This window comes from Lycorma delicatula, chromosome 6 (assembly GCF_047948215.1).
Source record: "Lycorma delicatula isolate Av1 chromosome 6, ASM4794821v1, whole genome shotgun sequence".
NCBI classification, from domain to species: domain Eukaryota; kingdom Metazoa; phylum Arthropoda; class Insecta; order Hemiptera; family Fulgoridae; genus Lycorma; species Lycorma delicatula.
Genome location: NC_134460.1, coordinates 145,872,363 through 145,898,958, shown reverse-complemented (window position 1 = coordinate 145,898,958; position 26,596 = coordinate 145,872,363). Strand labels below are relative to the sequence as shown.

The 26,596-nt window shown below is 29.3% G+C and overlaps 1 protein-coding gene across 3 annotated transcripts; it reads left to right on the top strand.

The window, feature by feature from the left end:
- The first annotated feature begins 354 nt into the window (after positions 1 to 354).
- Positions 355 to 25,748, top strand: LOC142326341 (uncharacterized). 3 transcript variants are annotated; one of them, XM_075368763.1, is made up of 7 exons: positions 355 to 842; positions 5,627 to 5,715; positions 7,756 to 7,851; positions 9,566 to 9,664; positions 11,997 to 12,086; positions 15,710 to 16,509; positions 25,456 to 25,748. In XM_075368763.1, the coding sequence occupies exons 2-7, from the start codon at positions 5,677 to 5,679 to the stop codon at positions 25,475 to 25,477; spliced, it is 1,146 nt and encodes a 381-aa protein (XP_075224878.1). In that variant the 5' UTR covers positions 355 to 842; positions 5,627 to 5,676; the 3' UTR covers positions 25,478 to 25,748. The 3 variants fall into 3 exon arrangements, with proteins under 3 accessions (XP_075224878.1, XP_075224876.1, XP_075224879.1); XM_075368761.1 differs by having other exon boundaries at positions 15,710 to 25,748; XM_075368764.1 differs by lacking the exon at positions 11,997 to 12,086 and having other exon boundaries at positions 15,710 to 25,748.
- The last annotated feature ends 848 nt before the right edge of the window (positions 25,749 to 26,596 follow it).

Sequence of the window (26,596 nt, the reverse complement as noted above, 5' to 3'; positions counted from 1 at the left end):
AAAATAGGAGAGGAGTTGGTAGTAATTTATAGACTCAACATCAAGAGCAGATGTTTTAATAACTCGAGCATTCAACATTGACTTCGGACAATGAGTACTCCGCCGCCACCACCACACTTAGAACTGGAGTCCAGAGATCTGTCCCTCCAGTTTGGTATGAAGACCATTGACATTCTGTTAGATTTGTAGCTGCAGTATCTGAGAGTCAATCGTTTATTGAACTACTTCTGCTGCTGGTGTGGGGAGAAGTCGCCGAGTGATATAAAAAAGAGCAGTAGAGGGGATGCTATAGCGTAATACGAACCCGCCTTCAGATATTACATACACTTTACTCTGTAGCTATGTGCGCTGAGACTGACCAGAGGGTACTTGGGTACCCACTGGGTTGGTCTAATGGTGAACTTGTCATCGCAAATCAGCTTATTTCGAAGTCGACAGTTCTAAGGTTCAAATCCAAGTAAAGGCACTTACTTTTATACGGATATGAATAATAGATCGTTGATATCTGTGTTCTTTGGTGGTTTGGTTTCAATTAACCACACATCTCAGGAATCGTCGATCTGATACTGTACAAGATTACACTCATTTGTATCCATACATATCACCTTTATTCATCCTCTATAGTAATACCTTACAGTGGTTCGGAGGCTAAACAGAAAAATAAAAAAGAAATATGGTACTTGTGTAAAATGGTTGGGTGAAGCTAAATGACTAAATCTGCTTGCAACAGATGTTTTAGGATGTACGTAGGAATATTTTCTGGCTCCTCTTGTCAGTTGAAGCAGTCTCATCTTAGCTTTGTTATGATCACTTCCAATTTGTTGATAGAACGGACAAACAATGTGAGTCTTGTTTATATTTTTCTTAATTATATTTATTTTTCGATGTCAGATGTTTTGGTCTTTATTTTCTTATTCATTATTCTTTGTCAGTTTTAAATTGCAACCATTTACGTTTATATTTATAACTCTTTGTTTTTGAATAGTTTCTACTTTTATGATAGTAATACGAACCGAGTTGTATTTTTAAATATATTATAGATTCTAACTGATAATTAATTGACAGTATATTATCAGTTAGTTAATAGCATTTAGTGATTAATTAATGCATATTTTGAATTTTTGCTGAAGCCCTATTAGTAAACCACAAATAACCTCACATTGTATGATTGATTAATACCTTGTGCCTAAATAATTATTAATAAATTTTAATACTGTTTTCGTCTTATATGCCTTTTAGGTTGGTTTTGATAATTTTTTAATGACTAGTAATATTTTTCGTGCTTATTGTAAGAAGTATTACAATATTGTAAAATCTCAATACATTATTTACACCAGTACATTATTGAACGCTAGCAGTATGTAGTAAATTTTTCATTTTTAACGTTTTGTTTAACATATATGTATGATTTCTGTGTAAATTAAATGTGTCCTAACCTTCAGTTAGGTTCTGGTTAATTTGCTTTAACCACCCGTAGTAAGTTAGTGAACATTTGGTTCTGCCATTAAATTCACTACCCATTTAATAAAGTAATATTTACTGTGCTGTAAGCTATGTAATCTGTTTTATATAATATATCTGTCATATTACACAGAGCAATTTATTTCTTCAGTTCACTTTTTTTTTGTAAGAGCATTTTCATTATATAATGTTTAGCTTAATTCAGAATTTCTATAAACTACAAACATTGTTTATTAAGAACAGTGTGAGTTCGTTAAACAAATATTATTGCTTTTATTATAATTTCCATAAATTTTTGGTAATGCAAGTTATTAAAGTTTTATTTGTTACAGTATACCATTGGCTAATTACTGTATGGGTATGAAGTAAATAAAAATAATCTACTCTAAGTCATAGTGGGATTCTGGCATCAGTGACTAAGTTTTTGGTTTTAGAGCAGTACTTAAAATAGCTTTAAACAAAGTGTTTTTTATGATTACTGCTATTTCTGAGAATTTCTTTGTTGAAATATCCTTGGCATCTCTCAAACAACAATTAGGATATAACAAGACATATAATATTTGAATTACTGTTTTCTTTTAATTTCTTTCAAGTTTTTGTTTTGTATGTATTATCTACAGTGTAATTGCTGTAGATAACTTCTTGTTATGCATTTTCTTTATTTAAATTCAAATCTATTATACCAGTTACATTTTAATGTAAATTATATCGTGTGCTAGAACTGCTGTTCATTTTCAAATATGGAATGAAACTATTCTCTTTATCCACTAGGTTCCACAAACCATCAAAAATCAGATCCACTGAATACTTCCAGAACTTAATCTATATTAGTGCATTTAAAATACCTCAACAAAGGTCATGTTGTTTATATTCTGGCTGTTAGTAAGATTATCTTACTTATACAAACCCTTTAAACTGTAAAACTGTAAAGTAATTTAATTTAATAAACTAGTAAATCATATTTAACTTTTTAAAAAAACATATTTTTTCTCCATAGATTGATTAAAACATATTCAGATGCTTTCATTGTATTTTTTATATTAAATATGTCAGTTAGATTCACTATAGTAATTCTCCTTTTTGTTAAATTATAAGTACTTTTTTTATTCATTATAAGTTATTTACAAAGTTGAAATATTTTTTCAATGTGAAATTGGAAAGTATTGAAAATAATGTCTTTATTAATAAAAATCATTACTGGTATACTCATATTTATTGTCCCTAGTATTTTTTTTTGCCTTTGATTACATTTTTAAGAAAAAAAATGTTTCTGTTACTGGAACACGAGTGTACAGATTTGTTATTTCAAACAGTGCCAGTGTTAAATTTTGGCCTACGTTGATGTTTATTTTGTTTATCTGAACCGAGAGCTATTTTTTATGTAAAGTGTTAATATCCATGTTTAGTTTTAGTTTTTGATGATTTTTTTTGTATGTATAGGGCAAATTTTGCGGCAGACATTTTTGTAATTTACTTATGGAAAGGCTTGATGAGTGAGAATCCATTATAGGAATTTGTTATAGGAAATGTTTTTCTGTGTTTGGATTTCTTGGTACCTATAAGTGTGGTGCAAAATTTGTTGATTGGTCATGTGTAAGTTTTAGAGTGTTGTTATGCTTAATGTAGTCATGACATCTTTGCCAAGTAGACATCAGCTTGAATCAGAATTTGTCAACCAGGTCGTAGATGTTTAATCACAAATCTGTCAACATTAACTATGAACTTTATCAGAAAGGCTATTTTATTGATTATATTGTACATGTAAACATATGAAACATATAAACATGTGCAACCATATCCTAAACGAAAGACGCAATGAAGTCCAGCAAACCTTTTGACTAAGTTATAAATCTGTTTCCATCTACTAAAAAAAAAAAACTGTTCACAGTAGCATTGGCTGATTCCATTTGAGAACAACAGAACCAGTTATGAAGATGTTTGCAAGAGTATTGAAAGTATTATGATGCGAGATACAAAAATTCTGTATTTGGTAAATTTGATAGCTTTATTGTTTAAAAAGCTAATTCAAAAACATAATAAATATTTATTATGCATAAGTGTGTGAACATAATTACCACCAATTTTGGTACTTTCTGATTAAACGGAGGCCATCCTAAAACAGCGCGCTGTGACTGTTAGGTTGAGGTTTGTTTGCTATCTATATTGAAGAAAATGTTTTTCTTAATAGATTGGCGCCAAAAAACATAAGGCCACAGCTTGCCACTATTTAGATTTGTATCTGGCTGAATACATGTGGTGATTGGCAGCCAGTGGCAACATATTCAACGAGGTCCTTGGCGACATCATCAGATTTTGGAACTCTGTTCAAGCACAAAAGTGGTTTGAAATTTCGAAAATTTTGTATGATTAAAGGCCTATACTGTGTGTACATGTTTTTTAAAAACATCATTCTTATTTCTGAAAAAAGGTGGCCTACGTTTAATCAGAAAGTACCCTAATTTCTTTAAAATGTTATTAAAAGATTTTCTTTTATAGAAACAGTATTATTCTGTTTATGAATACTAATTAAGAAATTAATAAAAGAGCCAAATTTTCTGCTTCTCTATTCAGTATGAGATAAATATTTGTTGAAATATCAATTTTTATTATCACCTTCTGAATTGGGATTTATTTTTAATCTTTATTAACTTTGCAATTTTGGCTTAATATTGTTATTTCATGCATTTATGTTTTAAATGCATAGAATTAAATGCAATATAGAATTTAATTACATAAATCTCTCATTTTATAATTGTTTTGTTGTGCTGTTCTGATCAAGGTTTTACCTTGGTTTCCTTGATCTATTCAAGCAAATGCTGGAGGCATTTTCTTTTTTTTTTTTGTATGTGAAGTAGCACATTTATCCATTCCTTATATGATCTACACAATATATTATTTTGTTAGATCAAAGAAGATTTATATATTAAAAGTAGCTTATAGAAAATTATGCCTGACAGTTCTCATTTTTTCTTCAATTTATCCTACATTCAGTGGGATCCTATACTCAGGGTGTGGGTGTGGGTATGGGTATGGGTGTTGTGTAAGTAAGTATAATTTTGAATTGATCTAAGCTATATATTTATTTATTTCAAATAGACAAAATTTTGAAGTGGCATCACTATAATGAATAAGTACAAATATAGAATTGAACTACTCTATTTACACATTTGTTTTGCTGTTTAGAACTAGTACTGCATCATTACAAATTTGTCAACATATATTTATTTTTTGTACAATTTGAAGTTCCTGTACTAAATTTGTTAGTCTTTTAAAGTATGAGTGTTAATTAGAAATTGAGAACATAAAGATTTTTTTTTAGATTTTATTTACCACTCTTTTCAACATTATTTGTGAATATAAACACATTAATAAAACATAAGTCAGTGTTATTAAAATATATCTGTGTTAAAGTACTGTTTAAGTATGGGAAACTTTAAATAACTTTTGAATATTTAATCGGAAAAATGAAATTTAAGAAATGGTTCTACCTTGAAACAATCATTTTTTATTAGACCATCAAACCTCAAGCGATAACGTAGACCCCAAGAAATGAGAAGTCAAAAATGTAAATTGGAAACAATAGGGTTATAACACATCATTTTAAAGAGTATAGAAAAACAAAACTTTTGCTCTGAAAAATATTAAGCTACTACATTTTAACCAAAGTGGCGGCTGGTATTTAATATTTTCATAATTCATTTCAAAATTGTCCTGCAGTGAACTCATAGTAGTAGATTCATACAAAAAATATATCATTTTTTTGAGGTAGGAGTATATAGTAATTTTTTTTTTGTTTCACATTGAGCAGTTATCTAAAGATTAAAGCAGACAAACCATTTTTGAAACTAATGTGTAAAATATTAAATGGTTGTCATTTTGGTTAGGGCTGTCACGGTCAAATTTTTTCTTGTCAAAGTTTTTGTTTTCCAATTCCCTTTAAAATGTTTCTCTCACACCCTCCCTTGCCATGTAAAACTTTTGAGTTCTACCTTCCTCTATTAAAAATTAAATTATTTAAAGCATTTGTTAAATTTTATGTTTAACAGATGAAAATATTTAAGGATCGCTGTTCTTTTGTTTAACACCCTGTGACTACACTTATGAGTATAATAAACTATTACATTTATATAAATATGTATTAAAATATATTAATGTTTTTTCACAGGTAAATTTGTATCAGTAGTCAGATTTTAAACATTTCTTAAATGATTTATCATGGAATTATATGATGAAATTGATCCATGTGATGAACGGGTAAGTGTTGTTGAATTTTTGGATATTTTTGTTTAAGTTTTGTATTGTATTATATTTTAATCAAAGACAATTATATATATTCTGACTAATGGAAAAAGACACCTTTGTTTGATATGTAATAATTTTATGATATATGGTCTTCTTCTTTCTTTTCCTGTTTAGCCTCCGGTAACTACCGTTTAGATAATACTTCAGAGGATGAATGAGGATGTTATGTATGAGTGTAAATGAAGTGTGGTCTTGTACATTCTCAGTTCGACTATTCCTGAGATGTGTGGTTAATTGAAACCCAACCATCAAAGAACACCGGTATCCATGATCTAGTATTCAAATCCGTGTAAAAATAACTGGCTTTACTAGGACTTGAACGTTGGAACTCTCCCGTTCCAAATCAGCTGATTTGGGAAGACGCGTTCACCACTAGACCAACCCGGTGGGTTATGATATATGGTCTAGATCAGGCTTGTCCAATCCGCTGCCCAGGACAGCTATAAATGAATGCAGCTCAACAAAAAATCATAAACTTACCATTAATACCATAAAATAACATTAATAATAATACAAATACAATTTTAATATGCTCTTAATTTATAAGTGATGAATGTTTTGAATTTAACACATCCTTTGGCAATCAGAAATTTACAAAATCATTCTCATGAAATTGTATTTATTCAATATTGCTTACTGTGCGAGTAGTTGCTTCTTGACATAATATCAGTAAATGGTGAGCTAGTGCTTTTGCTTTCTACTTTTACACTCGATAGATGCCTCTCCATGGCTTACCTCTCCATGGTTTACTGGTACAGCTTTCATTGGGCAATTGCAAACTGTCGAGTTGGCATGAAGGAAGGAGACATTTTGTGTGTATGTGGCGAGTAAAATGCATAGATTATAGATAATATTTCTTCCTACTTACTTTTGTAAATGATGGATAATTTTGGTTATTTTGATCGTACCTTTTTTAATTCCAGCTTGGTTTTTTCAATGTCTGAAAAGAAAACTGAACCAAAAAAAAGGGAAATTATAGAACAGATTTTTTAATGAAAATTAGTCAGATGGCTACTTTTTTAACGAAGAAAATATTAAGATTATCTGCTTAATTTGTAAGAGATTTGTGCCAGTTTTCAAAAACTACAATTTGAAAAGGTATTACACACAAAAAAACATGCTGCGAATTTAGTGTCTATCAAGGAATATGAGAAAAACAAAATAGTTTTTTTTCAATAAAGTTTTTTTTTTTAAATATGCAACTCAAGATTTCAAACCTGATAAAAAAATCAACTGTATGCGGATTGTGAGTTTATTAAGGAATGTGTTAAAAGTGTGGCAGGTATAATTTAATTTGCCTTGATAAAAAAAAGATCTCTCTAAAATCAGTTTGTCTCACCAGACTGTAGCCAGAGCAATTGAAGAAATAGGAAAATGTATCGAAAAAAATTTGCAAAGTAGAGCTGCTATTTAAATTTTTTGTTTGTTTTGGTGATAGGTGAAAGTACTGATGCTATTAATACAGTTAAACTAGCAATTTTTATTAAAAGGTATTGATAACTAATACAATATCACTGATCACTGAAGAATATCTTCTTTAGTGTCATTAAAAGACAATTAAATCAATAAATTTGTATGAAGCACTGAAAAATATGTTAAAGCAATTTTCTTTGTCCTCGTGAACATATCTTGTATAGCTATTGTAGTGCCCTGGCAATGATAGGTAGAAGAGATGGCCTTGTAAAATTAATAGAATATGATACAATTGCCTTCCAAATTCTTGCATTTGATGAAATATCTCTGGGTAGTACACAAAGAATGTTTGTATGCAAAAGCTTTAAAGATGGATAATGTCATGCAGATTGTCATCAAGACTGTAAATTTCATTAAAACCAAGGGATTGAATCATCGCCAATTCCAGGAATTCTTTAAATTTATGGATGCTGAATAAGATGGCATCATATACTTTTTGGGAAATAAGATGGTTAAGTCAATCTAAAATGTATCTGTAAAAAAAAAGTATGATGATTTTAATTTATTGGTTATTTTCAGGAAGTTTTCTTTAATTTTGATTATGCTGATAACGACAATGATGATGCAGAAAAGGATCCCTTGGAATTTGATGTTGACAAATCAGCAGTAAAACAGGTTATTCTTGTTTAAATTAATTTTTTATAGGTTTATTTTATTATTTTTATATCCAATAATTTCATCGTAATATATTGATAATTTCTACTCAAATGCTACATATCAATGTCATGTTTATTACAGTTAATTAATATGTTGGACAGAGTACAGCAAGGTGCTAAAGGTTATAGAAATAAAATTTATTCCTTCATCATAGGACTAAACTGTTAGTATTAAATGTATAAATCACATCTTCCCTTCTTACTGATCAAGGACCCAAGACCATATATAATATAAACCCAAAATTTCCTTTGCACCAGTTATTATTAGAATAAGGTTATGAAAAGTGAGCAGGTAGAGTGGCGTGTGATCTTGTATCAGAAGGTTTTTTAATCCATTATAAATGACAGTATCTATAATGGATTATACTTTTTTATGCATCTGTTCTATTATGTTCGAGAAAGTGGCAGTTGAATGAAAAAATTGATTAATTTCTTGCATGTAAAGAAGGCAGTATTTAAGAATTTTCAGTAATTTTTTTTAAGTAGTTACTAAACATTTGGCTGTAAGTTGACAGGTTTAAAATGTAGGTTATACTTTTTCTTCAAAAAAAAAAAATATGAATTTTGATTATAATTCTAAAATTAGTTACTACAATTGTTGTGACAGCAATATCAATTATTATTGTGTTGCACAACAAAAAATGGTCAGTATCACATCCATCATATTAAAAAATATTGCCATTAATTGAAGTATTAGATACCTGAATTGGGAGGGGATAGGCAGTTTTATGAATTTATGTTTAGATGCATCTAATGCACTTCACTAATTACCTTCATTTTTATATCCATTAGCCATTATTTTAATGGTGTGGTGGTAGAATTAAAACTGACATATGAAAGTTGTCTTTCTACCTCCTTTTCAGTTATCTAGTATAAGCACAGGTTTAGTAAAATATGATACTGTAACTAAGTGTTGAACTCTGGTAAGGAACTGTTGTTGATGGTAGTATGAAATTAAAATAAAATTCATTTTTTAATTTTTGAAAATTGGATTAACAGAGTTAATGTTATTATAACTTTGTGATTCATCAGGAAAAATTATTTTATAAAATGTTTTGTCATTAACACTGTTAATATTAAGTATACAAATAATAAAAGTTTCCAAGTAGCTTTGAATGATCTGCTGCTTTGTATCTCAATGTAATATGTAATAAAATAAAAAATTATTCTTTATAATAAAGAAAATATATTTCATAACATAAAAAAGATAATAATGTTATAACAACAATAAATAAAAAGCAATTTGTAAGTAAAAATTATTAAAAAATGACATTTTATTTCAGAACAGCTTATGAAAGATTTATCTGATAACTATTAGACAAAATTCAGAAAAAAATAACCAAAATAATGAAATACTACTCTAATTAAAACTATTAATATGCTTTTTTTTAAAGCACAATAATAGTTATAAATTGTTTGAGTGATTACGATGTTTGTATTATGTAGCTCAGTTGCACTGAGAATGGGTAAGTCGGATATAATTATCATGTTAGGGCCCCTTTATTTGAAAAAAATTGTAATGCTCATTGACATGAGAATTGTTTTAGGTCAGGTTATTACCATACTAACAGAACATTCTCTAGATCACTTTATTTTAATTATATTTAATGTATTTTTAATTTTGTTTTTTTGTTAAAAGAAAATTTATTAAATGAAACTTACTATATTTTTAGGAATCATTTATTAATTGTAAAGAATTAAAAAACCCAGTTGACATTGATCTGGTGAACAACAATGAAGCATTAGATATAAAACGTATTAAAGTTGAAGATGTAAGTTTCATGAACTTTTTAATATATATTTTAGTGTGTTAGAAATAATATTTTATTTTAGCAGCTGAAATAAAAGGTAAAGATGACTGTTGTTTTTTGAGATGAGAATTTTTTTAGAATTGAATTGTATGTATGTATGTATTGAATTTATTTGCTTGTACATAGAACTTATTGGTTGTACAGTACACATTTTATATGCGTACTGTTTATGTCGTCTGTACAAAATTTTATTCCAGTGTAAAAACACATCCTGGTACAAATTCACAATATTTTCCCAAAAATTCACAAAGATGGTGACAATTTACCCTTTCAGAATTTTGAATTCGGGTAATAAGGAAATGGGAGGTTAATTATCTATCTTTTACTTAGATTATTTTTTGTGAATGGAAATTATTTTGATGTCTATTAAAACATCAGGTAAAGTTTCAGTCAAAGAAATAAATTATAATCTTTATCAAATAAAGCACAACTGCATTTATCTTAATTATAGTCATTAGAAAAATACCAACCTCTTTGTTTTTTAAAAATTCAGTTGCCTCACGCACAGTATGAACTTTTGCAGGAAGCACTAAACAACTTGGGTAAGTACAAATCCATGTAGTTTCGGTTGATTGAATGATTAATTTGTTTATATCATTTGTGATAAATCTTTGAAGCAGTCTGTTATAGCTCAAGCTTAACGTTTACACCTTGTATAGCTTATTATTTTGGAGTTATATTACCCTTTTAATAATAACTACCGAGCGATGATAACGCCCAAGCGTTTTTCGCCCACAAACAACCAAAAAAAAATTATTCTTTTTAAAGGCCTAACAGACATTATTTACTATAGACCACACAGCTTTAAAATTGTTTTCATCTGAAGAAAAATAAACCAATCGTAAAGCTGTACCTACTTTTAACGCTCCATTTAAATTTTTTTTATTGTTTTTTAAATACTTGATGCAGACCTTTAATTAATTTTAGGTTTAATATGCAATTTGTGCTTAACTTTGGGAGAAGTTGTAATGTCAACTCAAAATACCATTTAAGAAAACATTATATATCACATGTACACTAGTTGAATCATTCATTCTCTCAAATCCCACAATTGAAAAATATCTCTCCTCCAAGTTGAAGCTGTCTGTAAAAGCCAGATTCTTCAAGTTCTTACACTACCTGAATTCAACACAGAGTAAGCTTGAGGCTTCTGTAGGGTTCTAAATGACTGAACTACAATCTATTAAGAAAGTTTTGAGCGACTTTCTGGAGAACAAAAAGTGACCAATGAATGTTATTCAAATTGTCATTATGGAACACCAGTGCATGACCACTAAGTTTATAAATCTCCATAAAATCTAGACACTAAATGAAAAATACTCAATTCTTTGATACTTAACTTTCAGAACTATTAACCATTAAAACATTCTAACATTTATATAAAAAATAATATTTCACAATAAAATATGCCAGGCTTGTAAAAACAGCATCCTTTTAGTACTGATGCAAAACTACTGACAGACAGAGAGACAATGAGTCACACGATCTGTGCAATTTGTGTATGTCTAATACAGGCTTAGCAAAATATCTGCCTCCCAAAGAGTCTGTCACAAAAAATTTGCACCTGTAGATTGTAAATTTTTAATTAAAAATTTTGAGACTGAGAATGCAGGATCCCACAAAAGTACTTTCATGATAAAATTAAGCAAAAATATGTCTTAGCTCAATTTTCTGTCATTTAAATTTAGTCATAATATCTCTTTTGGTTCACATGACTTAAGGAATTCATTGTATAAACAACTGTTCTTGGTTTTAACAAATCTCAAATAAAATTAAACTTAACTTAAGAACATCTAAACGAAGCTTGCAACTTAGACTGCCTATCATGTCTTTTATGGATTGTGTAGATAAATATTTATGAAGAAGGATAAAAATAGCACAAATCTTTAAAAAAATTAAAATTTCTCCTATCAGCAAAATTTAAGAGAGTGGATGACTATTTAATCTTCATATTTTAAAATTTAAAAAGACTATTAGGAGGTACTGGTTTCCTATATTTAATAATGAAGCTTTTCCGCATTGATATCAAAGTAAATTTGGTTTGTTATATTATACTTATTTATTAAGTTTATTGATCAAATGAATTAAAGAAAATTAAAATAAATTTTTTAATTTAATAATGCTGCAAAATTGTTTTGTGAAAAATGTCTATGAATCAGAAATTAGATAATGTTAGTCAGTTTCAGCATTTCATTGAATTGGCTTTATTTATTTTTTTAATTATATTTAACTAATTATATGCCTCTACAAATTTCTTTTTATAAATTCATTCATTAACTTGTTTTTTTTACAGATTATTATTATTAAGTCAGAGAATGAGCTTTTAGAGAAAGAAAAGTATAGTTTATTCTGCTCTGAATTTGCAACAGTACAAAACACTGAGGTTAGTTTCCACCTGTTTACAACCTAACTGCAAAAGAACTCTGTATTTTAATTTCTGTTAATTTAAACCACCTAGTATATACAGAATATTGAGATAAGACATATTTTACCTTAATTAATTTTATCATGAAAGTACTTTTGCAGGATCCCACACCCTCAGTCTCAAAACTTTTAATTAAACTGCATATTGAAAATACTAAACTAATGAAAATTGCATATTAATTTATTATATGAGTGCTGCTATCATTATGGATAAATACAATTTTATTTATACAGGATCCAGCAGAAATATCTCCCCAATTTCCCACCACTGCTGGTGGAGTGCTAATAGTACACGGTATGGTCACAATTTTGTTGTGAATGTCTTACCATCTCAGTTACATCCATGACATGGAATGGTGAGCATTGCACTTTGGTTATTGAAACGTATTTTTAAAATGGTAATTGTGTTATCAACACGCAGCGATTATTTCGTTCACACTTTCAGTTAGGTCGACATGCCGCAGTACCCAATAAGAAGACAATTCAGTTATTGGTATCCAATTTTAAAGCTACTGGTCCAGCTTTGAAGTAGAAACTGCCAACTAAGAGTTCAAACACCTGAAAATATTGAAGCACTAAGACAAGCAGTAACACAATCTTCATGTTGTTCAGCTCTTAAACATGCTACTGCGTAATAAATTTCTGATCTGACTGTAAGGAGAATTTTTCAAACCCACTTACAGTTTCATCCTTACAAAATGATGGTCATGCAGCAGTTAAATGAACATGATTGGATTAGCTGTATTGCTAATCCAATCATGTTCAGAATAGGCTTTCAGAATAGCCTTGCCAGGTTATTCTGAAAAATGTTCCAGTGAACTCAATTATGCTGTCAAGTGACAAAGCCCATTTTCATTTATCAGGTTATGTTACAAACAAAACTTTCAATACCGGGCAGAAAATAATCCCCCTATAACTTCATGAACATACTTTACACTCTGAGGGTGTTACAGTTTGGTGCATAGTTGCTGAATTTGGAATAATAGGCCCATACTTTTTCGAGGACGATAGGCAATCGGTTACAGTAACTTCTGAAAGTTATGTAAAAATGTTACACAACTTGTTACTACCAAGACTTAATGAACTCTGAAATCAAGCCTAAAATTTATGGTTTCAACAAGATGAGCCACTGCTCACACAGCAAGACGACCAATGAATTTCTTCAGTGAAATGTTTCCTGGATGTCTTATTTCACAATGAGAAGACATCCCATGGCCAACATGGTAATGATCTTGCAGCATGTGATTATTTTTTCTGGGGACATCTGAAGGCTGAAATCTTTAAACAGAAGCCCAGAACCGTCAATCATTTAAAAACTGCTAGCCATCAACAAATCACTGCAATACCAATGGAAATGACATGAAAAGTAATGCGGAATTTCAGAGACAAGTTAAAGACCTGTATAGAACAACATAATTTTTAAAAATTAATAAAAGGTATGTGAAAACAAATGGTAAAAAATGTTCATTCAGAATGTATTTAATTTTGTATAATCTTGTTGTAATGTCTATTTTATTTACATTTCAAATTGGAGAGTTATTTCTGCCAGACTCTGTATAATATTACTAATAAATAAATTGTATTATTAATTTTGTAATACAATATTATTAACATCTTAATAATAAATTAATATACAATTTTCATTATTTAGTATTCTTAATTTTTAATATGCAGTTGAATTAAATATTTCAATCATGGCTGAGGATGCGGGATTCTACAAAAGTACTTTCATGGTAAAATTAAGGTAAGATATGTCTTAACTCAATATTCTGTACTAGGTGGTTTATATTAATATAATTTAACAGTACAGAGAAATAATATGAACCTTAAAAACATTAATTTCAGTAAAATTAAGTTATATATATATATATATATACACACACACACACACAAAGGTGTCAAACAGAGAAATTTTCAGGACATTTTCTACTGGTGAAAATAATGAAAAAAGTTGATATAAACATAGGTCTGGAAACACTTTTTTTCAAGTTATGACTAGTGAAAGATTTTACCTGAATTTCAGGTTTTCTTATAATAATCTATAAATGTTATATATATATATATATATATATATATACTTTTAGTTTTTATATTTATAATAATTTTATTGTTTTGCTGTCAACAGTAATTTTGTTATTATTATTGCATGAGAAGGAACTCCTTACATTCCCTCTTGCTTTGGGTTATTTATATAATTTAGTAGTCCTTATAGTTTGTATCAGTTGTGGGCCTCTAAATCTACACACGTTTTGTTTTTAAAACCTTATCTGTGGTATTCCTGTTTTACTGTTTGAGATTATTTTTTGTGTTATTTGGTGGTAAAATTATTATTTTTTTTTTGTTTAGCTATTCTTTTTGTTTTTTTTTATATATATTAAGAGACATGGTTGTCATCATTGCCTACAATGAAGACAGCCATGTTTTCTGCTTCTCCAAAAAAAAATGAACTTAATATGACTAGGTAATTTGAAAAAATTAAAACTCAGTCACTGGAAGCATGATTTACACCTTCTGTTAAACATAATGCCGATCTTAGCATTGTAGATGTGGGATAATATAAGAAATATTGAAATGTTATACATCTGCAATATATTCAATATCTGAGTACTTTTTGTATTTAAACATTCTAAAATTGTATTCACTTTTTATAATAATATAGTTGGAATATTGATTTTATAACTTAAAAAAATTCTAATTACCTTCAACAAGAAATCAGATTAAGATAGTTTCCTAAAAGTAATGATAAATTAATATCAATTTTAAAAGCTGAAAATTTTAGTTTGTTTAAAAACATAAAATAAAAACAACTCACTTTCTAAATGTGTGGAATTGTACTTGTTTTGATAACAGCCTCTGTGATATCATCTTTTGAAGTGTTTTTTTAAGCAAGTATATTTAGTCACTGCATTTTTTTTTTTCAATTAAAATTCAGAATATTTACAGAATATAATTCTTATCATATACTGAAAAATTTAGTTTAAAAATATTATGTTCTATTATTTTTTTTTAATATTTATTATCAAATTTCTCAAAGTATGTGTTTATATAAAAAAACTTAATTACATAAAAAATTTTTCTCTGATAACCAACTAGATTTTCTAACAAAGATGTTTGTGATTGCTGAAACTTCTTATCGCTCTGATAATTTTTTCAAATAAAAAAAGTAATTATAATTTTTCATAAATTTTATTTTATATCGTTATAGTAAAGACTATTTAATGTTTAATGTCATATAATATATTAGCATTTTAAAAAACTGATAGTTGTAAATTTTATTCCAGTATCAAAACTGTGCAACACACTCTTCCTAAATTTGTAACATTAGTAAGTTATTAGTATTTATAGTGGAAAAGAAAGTTAAATATAAATTTTGTATAACCCAATTTCTTTACAAAACTGATTAAATTAAGTAAAGCGATTTACACATTCCCTTGAACATGTTAATTGTATTACATTTTAAAATGTAATATTTGTTATTGAAATTTAAGTCTATAATTGTATGGTAGAATTATTAATTGTGTTTATATTTAAACGTATAGTTCATTTACATCTACATTTTTATTAAAAATGTGTTTTTTCCAGATATTACCAAAAAATGATTCTGGAATATTAAAATCACTGCTTTGCAATGATGGTCAGACTGTCGCTTCAACACCTGTAAATTATTTACAAAATGGACTTGAAGAAAATAATTTAACGGATCAGGTTTTTTGTAAACAATGCAGTAAATGGTTTATTTCTGAGCCTGATTATATCGAACATATGAAAGCGCATGATGTACATGTTTGTACAATTTGTGATGAAGTTTTTATTTGCTTACGTCAGTTTACATTACATATCGAAACTCATGTAAATGATGAACATTACATTAAAGAAATTGATTACTACATGTGTAAGGCATGTAACGTCAAATTTAGCGAACTGATATATTTAGTAAAACATGTAGAAAAGAGACATTCAGACAAAAAAATGTATAAATGTCAAGAATGCAACAAGTTATTTATGACCATTGATAATTTAAGGAGTCATTCCTGGTCTCATTCAAACAATAAACCTTTTAAGTGCAGTGAATGTTATAGAGGTTTTGTAAGTATGGATCGTTTAAGATTTCATTGTCGTACACATGTAAAGAAAACTCCGCCCTTCAAATGCCCCAAGTGTGATAAAGAGTTCAGTCAGTTAGGTAATTTCAATAGACATATACATATTCATTCTGAGGATAAACTTTTAAATTGTTCCAAATGTCACGAACAATTCGTCAGACGAAGGCAGTATCATAGATGTCTACCAAAAAGAAATAATAATAAAAATAACAATAAAAAACAGAAAAGAAATCATAACATTAAGAAAAAAAAGAAACATAATGTCACTTTAGTAACTCGGTCAGTACAGCAACCGACTGAAAATCTGAAAGTCCTGGATTCAATTCCTGGCACAAGCTTGGTACTGGTTCAACAGTCACCATTGGTTTTATTACCTTCACTTAAGTAAGAACTAAAAAAAAATTATTAATTATAAAAGAAGGGAGTTTGTGAGTAGGAGCAAAGTATGTAAATCATATTTTATTTAGTATATGTACAATTTAGTGATTTTCTTTAAAGGTAAACTCCTGTTTACCTTTAGCGATGCTTTCAGTTGCGCTAATTCAAGGAGTCTCACTTTGGTACTATAAATCTTTGTTAATAGAGACATTAACCATAAACTTACAAAATATGAAAACATGGAGAATTATTTATTTACCTTTACTGCAATGGATTGACACCCTATAACAGCTGCTGAAGAATGCTGATTAACTTTGTATTTTGTGAAAAATGCTGTGCCTTATCAGGAATTGAATCCAGAGCCTCCAGATGAATGGCCATAACATTAAAATTACCTGACTTTAGATTTAATTTAGTTTTCCAATAACTTAGGAAATATTTTATATAGTTATTATAAAAGATCATCTATGAATACATCAACATAGCAAGCTTAATACAGAGATAGCAGTTTATAAAAAAGGTCTTGATCAGAATTGATTTTGACAGAAATTGACTTTTATATTCAATGACGGTAATTTTGTACTTGAATTTTTTTTAGAATTTATTACTGATGATAAATTTATGGATTAAATAAATCTTTTAATCTGATCAGTATTTAGTAATACATTATAAAGGTATAATGAATGGGTAGGTATATTCATAGATAAAAAAATAAACTGCTGCAGCATTTGCCTAGATATATATCAGAGGAAACCCAGGGAAAAATCCTTACCATAGCAGCATTTCAGAATGCATAATTAATTATTTAAAAATTAGATGTGATTAAAGTCCATATTAATTATTTAAAATATAAACACTTGAAATACATGAAAATAATTTTTTTTAAATAATTATAATAATTCATAATTCAGGTTTTACGAAAATTTTTAAGCAAATAATTTATATACTTGTTGAATAGGATGCAGAAATTCAGGGGTTTTTAATTAGTGTTATTAAAAACTTTATCAACAGAATAATATTGTTTGTGTAAAATAATTTTTTATGAATTTTAACTGTTTAACCTCCACGTCTATCAATTTGATACACTCTGAAGATTTCATTCAGCCCATGTAAATCAAATTGTCCTATGAGATTGTTTCCCTAGAAACCATGCTAAAATTGATAACATTATCTGTCGGCAGAAACCTTTTTTTTCTTTTAAATAGCTTTTATTATGTTGAAATAATTCAACAAATACTTGAATTTTACATTTCCAATTATTTGGTAAGCGTTGAAGCATGCATAAAATATATACACACTGGCTGTGAAAAAATATAATCATTTTTATATTGTAATATTTATGAATAACAAGGAGTTTCTTATGTAATTAATGGCCTAATATATTTTCGTATCAGTTCAGCTTATTTTCTTTGCTCCAGATAATGGCACCATTGAAAAAAATGAGGCTGACACTTCTTCACAACATTTATTTTACAAACTCTTTTATAAACCAATATCAAAACACCACAATAAAGTAATAATCAAAAAGAAAAAACATAATAAAAAAAAGCTTGCCAAAGACAAAAAAAAAGAAACTACAACTCCGTTAACATTACTTTTTTTGATCATGTAAATTGTCATTGACTTTTTAATTTAATTTCTTAGTTGATTTATAAATTTTGGAAAAGCGTATCGTACACAAATTTCTCACTACAAGCTGGACAATCAAACTCCACTTAAGATTTTTTCTATAAAGTAAACTTTCGATCATATTCTTTTGCAAAATAAGCATAGCAAAAGTCATTCCTCACTTTGGCAGTTCAACCAGTTCATGCTCAATTTGATTACTAATAATTGAATTATTATACATCCTTGGGATTAGTAGTATCTGTGTTGTTGGAGATAAGTTTTTCTGTTGATATCTCTTGGAACTGAACAATACTAATTTTAAGGGCACTGGAATAGAATGCTATCTGATCTGACACATGTATGAAAGTCTTGGCTCCTCCATTCTAATCAACTATTGTCGATAGTTTATGTACTGGGCTTTTATGGTTTGTACTGAATCATTTCTGGTGCAGATTTAGTAGTGAGAAACATCATACAGATTTGAATACTGGATTATGGATACCGGTGGTTTTTGGTGGTTGGGTTTTCAATTAACCACACATCTCAGGAATGGTGGACCTGGGACTATACAAGACTACACTTCATTTACATTCATATATATATCATCCTCTGAAATAATACATTACATTGGTTCTGGAGGCTAAACAAAAAAGAAAGAAGGAAATTGAGAAACATCACATCTCTCTTGTCTCTCCATTTTGCTACTATAACTTTTATATTACTTTTCTTGGTTACAGTTTCTCCTCTTCATAGCTTTGATGCCCCTGCTTTTGGAGATGTAAATTTTCTTTAAGCTTAAGAATTCCAACTAGATGCATTTGCTTCTTGTTAAGTTTATGTGCTAAACCGATACTGATGTAGTAATTATCGCAGTACAAGGTTTGCCTCTTTAACCAAGTAAAAGGATCAGCTCATTCCATAACGAGGCTAGTTGCAAGTTGCAAAAGATTGTCCAGATTTTTTGTTTTTTTCTTTCTAGCATGTACTTTTAATGATCAAGTATAGCCATCTTTTAAACATAAATTAAATAATTTGACACCATATTTGTTTTAATTAGGCATAAACTGATGAATGGAAGTTAGTCCCCTAAAGGGGATCATACTTTCATCTATACAAATAATTTCTACTGCATTCAAAGGTTTCTGAAAGTTTCTTTTAGTATATTAATGGCAGGCATTATTTTAAAAATATGAAAATCATTCATATTTTCATTGTGAAATGTGTGCAACAGTATACTTAAAAGAGCCTCAAATTTGTTTCTTGCTATCATTTTTGAGACACCATTTGCATATAATATATTTTTAGCCCAGTAACTCCACAGTTTAGGTTTAACTTCAAAACCCATCCAAATAATATTACCTAAGAAGTTTAATATTTCATTTTTATTAGTTTCAGTCCAGTTTGCAAAAAGAAAATTCAGTTAGTTGTTTTCTTGTAATATGGCTGATACAAAATGCACTTTCGCATAAACCAGCAAACCGCAATTTGTCTCTTCCACAATTAAATCTAGTAATTTAGGAGATACAAAAATTGAACGAACAACTGTTAAAAAGAGTGTTATTGCTAGATTATAAATATTTAATATGTCAAAATTAATGGTTGGGTTTTTTGTAGGCTGTAATTCAAATTTATATATATCATCATTTACTGATCCCCAAATTATTTAATCTATGTACATTTATCTCATCAACTTGTACAGGCTCATTGACAGGATTTCTAAGCATAGAAGTGTTAGAAGGTTGATGTCCATTTAAAATGGCTTCTTCAATTTCAACATTTTCTTCGAATACCAGCATGTCAGGTAGATTTTCATTTAAAATTTGATCTTCAGTTTTAACATCTTTGGGATCCAGCTCTACCACATTAAAATCTGGATCATCAGAATCATTAATAGTATCAAAAATACTTAATTCACTGTCACTACTTTTCGATAACCTATGCTGAATTTCCTCAGAATTTTAATTACAATAAGCAGTACAATGCAAACTTTAAGCAGCATACGTACAGAACAAACATAACCCAAAAAGTAATGCATTTGGAAAGTCACATATAATATTGCTTCCAGTGTTCAATGTTAATCCAAGGATGAAGAAACTGGATCACAGTCCAGTACAAAGAGGACCAGCACTCAAATGAATGGTACCATGTATATTAATGCTGCACAGCATCAGAACATTGAATTACATGACAGTCAATTTGATACAAAGTGTCTAATCAAAATGTTTATTGCGTATGATATTAATACACTCGAACTTTGACGAAAACACAAGGGAATTGTTTCAGGCTTTAGAAAAAAACTGCTTTTGAAGCCTGTTAAATAAGTTGGTAGGAAGATCTTTTAAATGGTTTAGTAATTACTTAAAAAGGGGAATGGAAGCATAATAAGACACTTCCTTGTAAGCCGAAGTATTGTGTTGAGTACACAGAAACAGTTGTGTTGTCTGGTTTGATAAGAGTGGATATTATTATTTTTAAGAATCTGTGACTCTCCTCTTTAGCAAAGACTACACATTTAAAGATTTTAACACAAGAAAAAGTTAAAATTTAATTTTCTTAACTACGGGCATCAAACAATGCTCTGACAGTGCATTTTTATATTTTAAACTCATTTTCACTTTTTAATGAAGTCCCAAAAAATAATATACTTCAGATGGGAGTATATTACAAGCTTAGTATTTTATTAAGGCTTTTCAAAACAAAAGTATTTTTTTATGAATTTGTAGTTTAACACCCAAGCAGTTTATAATAATTATTATCAGTAATAAATAAAATAAAAATATCTATTTCTGCATATATTTTTTTAAAAATTCACATGAACACTTTTGCAATGTGCACCACTTTGTCAGATATATTATAAATGTTAAAAAAGAAGGATGTTACTCCTCCTTAGTCAGATTGTTAAATTTTAATTTGAAGGAAAATTTATCACTGTTAATTGTAACATTGCTATTTATTGAATGAATTTATAATTATATAAATTCTATTATTTTTTAAACCTATACCATAATTATTGTACATTTAATAATGAATTTTACTTACAAGAAGAAGGTTTACCGATGGGATTCCTTTAATAATATTTTATCAGAAATATTTTTACAAATTATGGAAGAAATTATTATATTTAATATTAGACATATTCACAAATAAGATTTTGATTAGATACATAAGTGATTATATTTTCGTAGTATTTAATAAATACATAATAATTCTTGATAAATTTAATGATTTCCATAAAAATATTACATACTGTAGAAATTGAAAATAATAACTTATAAATTTTCTTCACATAAATATTAAAGAAAAATTAGAATTATACAGGAAACCAATTTTACCAATAAAAACTATAAATATAATCTCTCCACCCATCCATTCTATCAAAAAATTGCCACGTACAATAATATGGTTTATAAAGCAAGAGTGACTCTCTTGCAGGCCACCTCTAGGAGCAAACCGAGAACAAGAAGAAAGAATTCCCTTGATCGGCTCAATGTGGGGTCTCGCGGCAGACACTAGCATCTCCACTGAAGCAGCAGGCTTGGCTGGCCCAGTATGAAGCCCACTAGTGCCAGAAAGTGTAGCAGTGAAGACGGAACCAGGCGAACACTGTCCAGGGAGAACCATCTTGGCCACGCTGGCAGAAGATAGCTGATACTGTGGGGCTCTGAGGTGCCACCACTATATCAGACACTGTAGTGGGGACCCAACTGCTGCTGAGGGAAAGTCAGATTCCAATGGGCAAGCCACAACTCCCCAAATGCCACCCATCAGGCCGAACTGACTTCACAAGAGACCAGCTATCAGACTCAACAGCCCTTCTCAGGGCTACATCATCAACACACAAACGTTTCTATTCAGGGCCACCACTCCAAAAACCCCAAATAGCCTTTACAGGTCTACATCAAGCTTCTAAGGCGTCATACCATCAAAGCCATTCTGCAACAGATAATAAACATGTCGTACCTATAACATATAATAATAATAATAATGAATTTCATTTCTTCAAAAACATCTCACCAGTTGTTATATAAAATACCTCCTAAAACTAATAACAAGGTTTTTTTTGCTTACTTGATTATATCGCCACATAAGCTTGAAGCTTGTGGATGGGCTTTGGAAATGGAATTTTGTACCGCATGAAAAATGCTATGCCTGACTGGATTCAAACCCGGGACCAACAGATGAAAGGCCGAGATGCTACTACTCCACCACAGAGATCAGCAAATTAAAAAGGTCAATTAATTTATAATAATGAATCGGATAATAAAAACATTTATGATAAATCAGGTGTAATTGTGATATTAAGGATTGTAATAAATTCTATATAGTTATGACAAAAAGAACATTTAAAAAAAGATTTAAGAAACACTTTGAAGTATTTAGATATAATTAAAAAAAAACTATGCTTTTCACATAAAATACAACATACATTTTCAATTTTACAGGACATAAAAAGTATTAGAAGTAAGTAATGATATATTAAAAATATAGTCTCTTGAAAATTACTATAATAAAAAATAATGATTTAATATTGTAATGAGCAAGTGAAATTTGAATATGATGATTGGATTAAAAAAATAGCATAATTCATATAATTATAAATTCATCCGATAGATAGCAGTAAATTTATTATTGGTGATAGATTTTACTTCAAATTACCATTTAACAATCTGACTAAGAAGGAATAATATGTTATTTTTGTAATACATTTGATGGAGTGTGCAATGCAAAAGTGCTAATGTGAAATTTTAAAAAGAATAAGCAGTAATAAACTTTTTATTTTGTTTTATTTATTATTAATAACAAAAACGTTTTGTAATAATAAGTTTAAACGGTGCTTGCTCTTTGGTGCACTCATAGGTGATTTTTTTTACAATTGATTGTGTTTACAATACATTAGATAAAATCTTTCATTTATAAAAAAAATATCTATGTGTATATACCAGTTACCCAAAAAACAGGAACTTTTGAATTCCCTCTGTGCACCTTCCAAACTATCGGTTCTGTAAAACATTTTTATGGCAAAAGCACACTGTTGACCGTTCCACTGCTCCATGATGACAAGGTTGCCTTTGCAGAAAGCAGTACTGTCAACTGTCCATGGCTGCCATTATGCATTTCAAAAGTTCCTGTTTTTTTTTTTGTCCTACCTTATGTGTGTGCGTATATATGTATATATATATATACACTGCATATATGTATATATACCAGATAGTATACTACCAGATGAATGGAAGACGGCGCTGATACACCCACTGCATAAGAAAGGTGATAGATCCAACACAAACAACTACAGAGGAATTTCCCTGTTTCCTGTAGCTTATAAAATATTTTCGAAGGCATTACTTTCTCGACTCAAAGAACAAGTCGACAATAAAATAGGAGAATATCAAGGAGGGTTCAGAAGAGGAAGATCGTGCGTGGAACAAATCTTCAATTTAAGAAATATATTAAGACTAGAGCATTGAGAGGTATTAACACCATAGTAACATTTGCAGATTTCAAGAAGGCATACGATTTGATAGACAGACAGTCAATGATGGAAACGCTCAAGGAATTCGGAGTAGACATGAAGACACAAACATTAATAGGACAAACGTTGACAAATACGCATCCAAAATAAAATTTATGGGAGAAATATCAGAGCCCTTTGAAGTTAAAACAGGATTGAGACAGGGAGATGGGCTGTCACCAATATTGTTTAATCTAATCCTCGAGAAAATAATAAGGGAATGGTGAAAGAAGAAAGAGGAAAACAGATTAAAAGAAATACGACTAGGAGCTGGTAAAAACCAAATAAAAGTGGATTGTTTGGCCTTTGCAGATGATATAGCAATAATTACAAAAAATGTTGAAGAGGCTAGAGAATCGATAGAGTTACTAGAGGTAATAGCCATAAGGACAGGACTACAAATATCTTACGAGAAGACGGAATACTGACATCACAAGGAGAAAGAAATAAAAACAAAAGGAGGGAATATCAGGAGAGTCGATCGTTTCAAATATCTTGGAGAAATTATTCAAGCTAATGGACTCGATGAGGCAGCTAACACGGAAAGGACCAGGAAATTAGAAAGAGCATACCGGATAACAAAGAATATCTACAACAAAAAAAGTATATCATACGGATCAAAAATAAGACACTACACTACCGTGCTCAAACCAGAGGCACTCTACGCATCAGAATGTTTGATACTCAGGAAAAAGAATGAACTGAAGGAAATGGAAATACATGAAAGAAGAATCTTGAGGAAAATATTGAGACCAAGAAAACTAGAAGACGGATCTTACAAACTAAGAAGTAACGAAGAACTTTATAAAGGGAACAACAAACCGTTGACGTCGACGATGAGAAAATGAAGGGTCAAGTTCTACGGTCATATACTCAGGATGTCGGATAATAGGTTAACGAAGCGCGTCTTTAGTTTTTTAAGAAATATGAAAGCGACTACGGATTGGGTAGTCAAAGTTAAGAAGGACCTTAGCGAACTACAACTGAATGAAGGCGATGAGTGTAACAGAACTGAGTTTAGAGATACAATTAATAAACACATTTTCCCGAAACTTACAGATAAGACTAAAACTGGGAGGCAGTGGACTGATTAACAAAAACAAGTTAAACAAGACGAAAACAGACGGAAGACATCTGTTGTGCAAAAAGTTCAACGCAGTCCAAACAGACCATAACAAAAAAAAATATATATATACATACATACACACACACACACAATATATATATATATGTATGTTTATCAACTTGAAATACTGCCTTGATATTTTGAGTACAGCTATCATTGTTTTATTCCTTACTTCAGCCTACATAACTATTAATTCTTAAAGCAGCAACTATTGATTTTTTAATAGATTTGATGGCATTTAAAATGTAACTTTTGAAAAATCTATATCTCTATTTCTGGAAGTTTTAAACTCATCAAAAATCTCATATATAATAGTTATTTTTAGTTAATTGAATTCACTTCTATGTATCTGTATTTTTATCTGCATTTCTGTGTATGTTACTGATAGTAAAAAACTAACCTCAATTTCATGTACAGAGTTCTCTTTTCACTTGCAAAATTGTTTTTTTTTATACATAAAATGTATGATGAATTGTTACAAAAATAAAAGTGATGCACTTATCATGAATTTAATGACATTGAAATTATAATTTAGATTTTGCTGATGTTAATGAAGATGAGAATGACTCAAATTATAAATTTGGTATTTCTGAATATATTTCAGGTTATTAACCAGACAGCAGTAAGAATTTACTTATATCTAGTAGTAATAATAATAACAATAAAAACTAACACTTTAACAAAGAATCCCACTAAAGAAAAAAACTTTGGTACAAGAGGTGTTGATTCACCACAGAACTCTTTTTCTATTATATATGATAAATTTATTTTTGTACTCAAATATTTAGAAATTTAGAGAAAAGAAATATGACCTATAAAATTTACATCTCCACTTTTTATATTTTCTTGTTAACTTTTCAGTTTCATTGAAATATAAAACAGATTTTTGTGTCTCTACTTACTTTTATTTATTTTTGTTGTAACTTTCTCAATTCTTCCAAACATGATAATATATTCATATAGCTATTTTTAAATAACAGTCAAAAAAATTAGCTTTATGATAACATGTAATATTAACAAATATTTTACATCAAAATTAATGTAAGCTAGTTAAAAAAAAAACGTATAAAATTCATATTTAGGCCTGCCTATACAGAACTTACTACTGCCACTATATTGCTAAGGGCCATTATTAAATCTGTTAAGTAAAAGAAATTATTTGATTTTTATTAAATGTATTATTAGGTATTATGTTTTATTATTTTTTAATGAGTAGGGTTTAGTTCCTTTGCAAAGGTTTGTCTATAAGAGACATTCCATTTATATTATTTAAATATTTTTAAAAGTTACTCAAACTTTTTTATTTCTCGTAATGAAAATAATTAGTCATATATACTGGTAGGACATATTGATGAAACGCATTTAAAATGCATTTGTGGAGTGTGTTGAACACAACATTTATTACCAGCTATGTGGAACACATTGCCAATGGATGGGAGTTTTGCACTGTATTCAGTGTTTGAAGATTACATTCCTTAGATGGGCACCACCTTGGCGAGAACATTTTTGGTGCAGGGATGGCTGCTATCTCCCTTCAGATGCTGTTCTTCAGTTCATTGATGGTAGTGGGCTTTGTGGTGTACACCTTCTACTTTAGATAACCCCACAGGAAATGGTCCGGTGGAGTTAGATCGGGGGATCTGGATGGCCAGTCAATATCATCGTATCTGGAGGTGAGGCATCCCAGTAAGTGTCGAAGGGTTGTCATTAACACTAATGCAGTATGACTGGTGGTGCCATCCTGC

Excerpts from the sequence above, each read along its gene's own strand:
- LOC142326341 (XM_075368761.1), top strand. The coding sequence starts at position 5,677 with ATGGAATTATATGATGAAATTGATCCATGTGATGAACGG. Across the intron at positions 5,716-7,755 it reads TTGATCCATGTGATGAACGG|GAAGTTTTCTTTAATTTTGA; the intron begins GTAAGTGTTGTT and ends GGTTATTTTCAG. Across the intron at positions 9,665-11,996 it reads AACGTATTAAAGTTGAAGAT|ATTATTATTATTAAGTCAGA; the intron begins GTAAGTTTCATG and ends TTTTTTTTACAG.